The 3,969-nt window shown below is 33.0% G+C and overlaps 1 protein-coding gene across 1 annotated transcript; it reads right to left on the reverse strand.

The window, feature by feature from the left end:
• Window positions 1-2,725: 2,725 nt before the first annotated feature.
• Window positions 2,726-3,393, reverse strand: LOC111084274 (the record flags this gene model as incomplete). Its single annotated transcript, XM_022381035.1, has 1 exon — window positions 2,726-3,393. A coding segment is annotated over one exon (668 nt), but the record flags the coding sequence as incomplete, so codon positions are not given.
• Between the last annotated feature and the right edge of the window lie 576 nt (window positions 3,394-3,969).

Below are 3,969 nucleotides of genomic sequence, written 5' to 3' on the forward strand. Positions count from 1 at the left end.
ACAGACATTGATCAGTTTAGTTTCTGACATTAATTAAACATCAGATTACAAGCTTTAAAGAAGCTCAAAACACAGACATTGATCAGTTTAGTTTCTGACATTAATTAACACATCAAATTACAAGCTTTAAAGAAGCCCAAAACACAGACATTGATCAGTTTAGTTTCTGACATTAATTAACACATCAAATTACAAGCTTTAAAGAAGCTCAAAACACAGACATTGATCAGTTTAGTTTCTGACATTAATTAAAACATCAGATTACAAGCTTTAAAGAAGCTCAAAACACAGACATTGATCAGTTTAGTTTCTGACATTAATTAACACATCAAATTACAAGCTTTAAAGAAGCTCAAAACACAGACATTGATCAGTTTAGTTTCTGACATTAATTAATACATCAAATTACAAGCTTTAAAGAAGCCCAAAACACAGACATTGATCAATTTAGTTTGTGACATTAATTAACACATCAAACTACAAGTTTTAAAGAAGCCCAAAACACAGACATTGATCAGTTTAGTTTCTGACATTAATTAACACATCAAATTACAAGCTTTAAAGAAGCTCAAAACACAGACATTGATCAGTTTAGTTTCTGACATTAATTAACACATCAAATTACAAGTTTTAAAGAAGTTCAAAACACAGACATTGATCAGTTTAGTTTCTGACATTAATTAACACATCAAATTACAAATTTTAAAGAAGCTCAAAACACAGACATTGATCAGTTTAGTTTCAAACATTAATTAATACATCAAATTACAAGCTTTAAAGAAGCCCAAAACACAGACATTGATCAGTTTAGTTTCTGACATTAGCAGTAGTTGTTTTTATATGCACAAATAAACACTAAAAATGTTTCTTTTTTCTCCATTTGTGAACTGGACTACTCTCAGACAAACAACAACCTGCCTCAAGTAGCAGCAGCAGTGAGTCTCTCAATTCTCGACCAGGAACTACATCCAACCAGTCTTCTCAGTCAAGTAAGGTTGCCCCACCCCATGGTGTGAGTGAAGGGGGCAAGCTACCTGGTGTGTGTGGGTCAGGGAATAGGGCAGGAATGGAGAGCACGATTTACCACAGGGCTGGGGGTAATGCAGGAATGATGCAAAGACGGGTCATTATGGGTAACTTAAATAGTTGTTACAGTATGCTTCTACTATCGGGGGGGTTAAAATCCTGTACCATAACAGGATTGTTTATTTCGTTTTTACTTTTGCATGTAAACTAACTAAACAAAAGGCATGCTTTAGATAAATCCCAATCTTAATCACCTTCTTTGTAAATTACCTTTTCTCTGTTGTTTACATTTTATTTTTAGCTCTGTATTTAAACATATGTCAAAATATTCCTAACTGCTCATTATATCATAAATATTAGGCAGTATTTTAGTCCTAACTGATCATTATTTCATAAGTATTAGGCAGTATTTTAGTCCTAACTGATCATTATTTCATAAGTATTGGGCAGTATTTTAGTCCAACTGATCATTATTTCATAATAGTTGGGCAGTATTTTAGTCCTAACTGATCATTATTTCATAACAATTGGGCAGTATTTTAGTCCTAACTGATCATTATTTCATAACAATTGGGCAGTATTTTAGTCCTAACTGATCATTATTTCATAAGTATTAGGCAGCATTTAGTCCTAACTAATCATTATTATATAAGTATTGGGCAGTATTTTAGTCCTAACTGATCATTATTTCATAAGTATTAGGCAGTATTTTAGTCCAAACTGATCATTATTTTATAAGTATTGGGCAGTATGTTAGTCCTAACTGATCATTATTTCATAAGTATTGGGCAGTCTTTTAGTCCTAACTGATCATTATTTTATAAGTATTAGACAGTTTTTTTTACTACTAGCGGATGTACCAATGTGATGCACGTTAAGAGGTTTATGAAAGTTGTTTTTTTCCAAAATATGCCAGTGGCAATACAGAGATTGAAAATACATAAAAATCAAATTATTCATGTTCATTTGGCTTGATTATTTAAATAATATTTTATTTTCTAAATTTGCCTTTTCTTTTTTTAACAAAAAGCGATAAGGAACGAGTGACTTAAAAACATCTTAGTTAACATAAGTGGGCCTGTTTTGGAAGTATGTATAAACAGTTTGTGAAAAAGAAATTCCTCAAATGAATGATGGGATATGAACATGAAATGCAATTGTGGATTAAATGTTTTACCAGTTATGGATATATATTTGTTTCTGTTTTTGTCCTAAATATGTCAGTAATGATTGAAAGAACATAGTCTGTATGTATACCCCATGTAATGAAAGAGGAAACAGGAAAAATTCGATCAGTACCCCTAGTGGCCACCCACAATGATGGAGCACTGGAGCTAGGACATATCCCAAATTATTCCTAGTTAACTAAACCATATTTCACACATCAAAAATGCAAAAGTCTATGAGGATTTAGAAGGCAAACAAATTAACAAACTTCTCTCAAGTGATAATGGGATCTTTTTGGATACAAAGTGTCTTCTATAAAAACTTACTGTGTTTGTCAGTTTTGAAATGAGTAAATGATGATGTATTACTATACAAACAAGGGGGAGGGGGTTAGCTCCTATTTTAGAAACATATTTTTTCTCAACTTTCTCTGGCAGGAAAAACCATTATGTCACAACTCCTTTCACAGAACATGATAAACTCAGTGAAGATAAGGCTTCTGGATATTTTCTCCAGTATCCAGGAGACCTACCTTCTCTGAGTACATCACATCCTGGATATTTTCTCCAGTATCCAGGAGATTGGTATTCACTAATTACATCACAACATGGATATCCAGAAGACTTCTCTTTACTGAGTACATCACATCCTGGATGTTTTCTACAATTTACAGAAGACTTCTCTTTACTGAGTACATCAGATCCTGGACGTTTTCTACAATGTACAGAAGACTTCTCTTTACTGAGTACATCAGATCCTGGATGTTTTCTACAATTTACAGAAGACTTCTCTTTACTGAATACATCACATCCTGGATGTTTTCTACAATTTACAGAAGACTTCTCTTTACTGAGTACATCACATCCTGGATGTTTTCTACAGTTTACAGAAGACTTCTCTTTACTGAGTACATCACATCCTGGATGTTTTCTACAATATCCAGAAGACTTCTTTTTACTGAGTACATCACATCCTGGACGTTTTCTACAGTTTACAGAAGACTTCTCTTTACTGAGTACATCACATCCTGGATGTTTTCTACAATATCCAGAAGACTTCTTTTTACTGAGTACATCACATCCTGGATATTTTCTCCAATATCCAGAAGACTTCTCTTTACTGAGTACATCACATCCTGGATGTTTTCTACAGTTTACAGAAGACTTCTCTTTACTGAGTACATCACATCCTGGATGTTTTCTACAATATCCAGAAGTCTTGTCTTCACGGACAGCATCACATTACAACCAAGTAACAAGAGTTGGTAATGTGATTGGGGTTTAATAATCTTTTCACTTGTAATTATTTACATGAAAATTCCCTAGGTGATACATATATTGTGAAATGTTTCAATGATATGTATGTAGAAGCAGAATAAACATTGTTTTAACTTGGCATCATCGGGTGGATTTGGAGTAAATTTATGTAGAATACAAAATACACTCAGTTATGAAGAACTGCAATACTTTCAGATCTGATTCGGCACAAACAAACGTATTCTGAACATCTACGTATTAGTTTAGAATCATAGGACATCTAACATGGAAAGGATTTTGATATTTTAATATAACTTTCTTCTCTGTGTGCTTAACAGTTGTATATGTTCTTAAAAGACGTATGAATAATTTTAACATTTTGTTTTTTCTCAAACAGATGCTACAGAAAGCTTCCCATCAGTAGCTCCAGCAGATCAGATGTGAGTTCTGTTCTTCAATTACTGAATAATTCCATTATTACCTTAAACTATACACCTGGTAAAAAGTTAAGCACCCCCGT

This window comes from Limulus polyphemus, unplaced genomic scaffold (genome assembly GCF_000517525.1).
Source record: "Limulus polyphemus unplaced genomic scaffold, Limulus_polyphemus-2.1.2 Scaffold15640, whole genome shotgun sequence".
NCBI classification, from domain to species: Eukaryota; Metazoa; Arthropoda; class Merostomata; order Xiphosura; family Limulidae; genus Limulus; species Limulus polyphemus.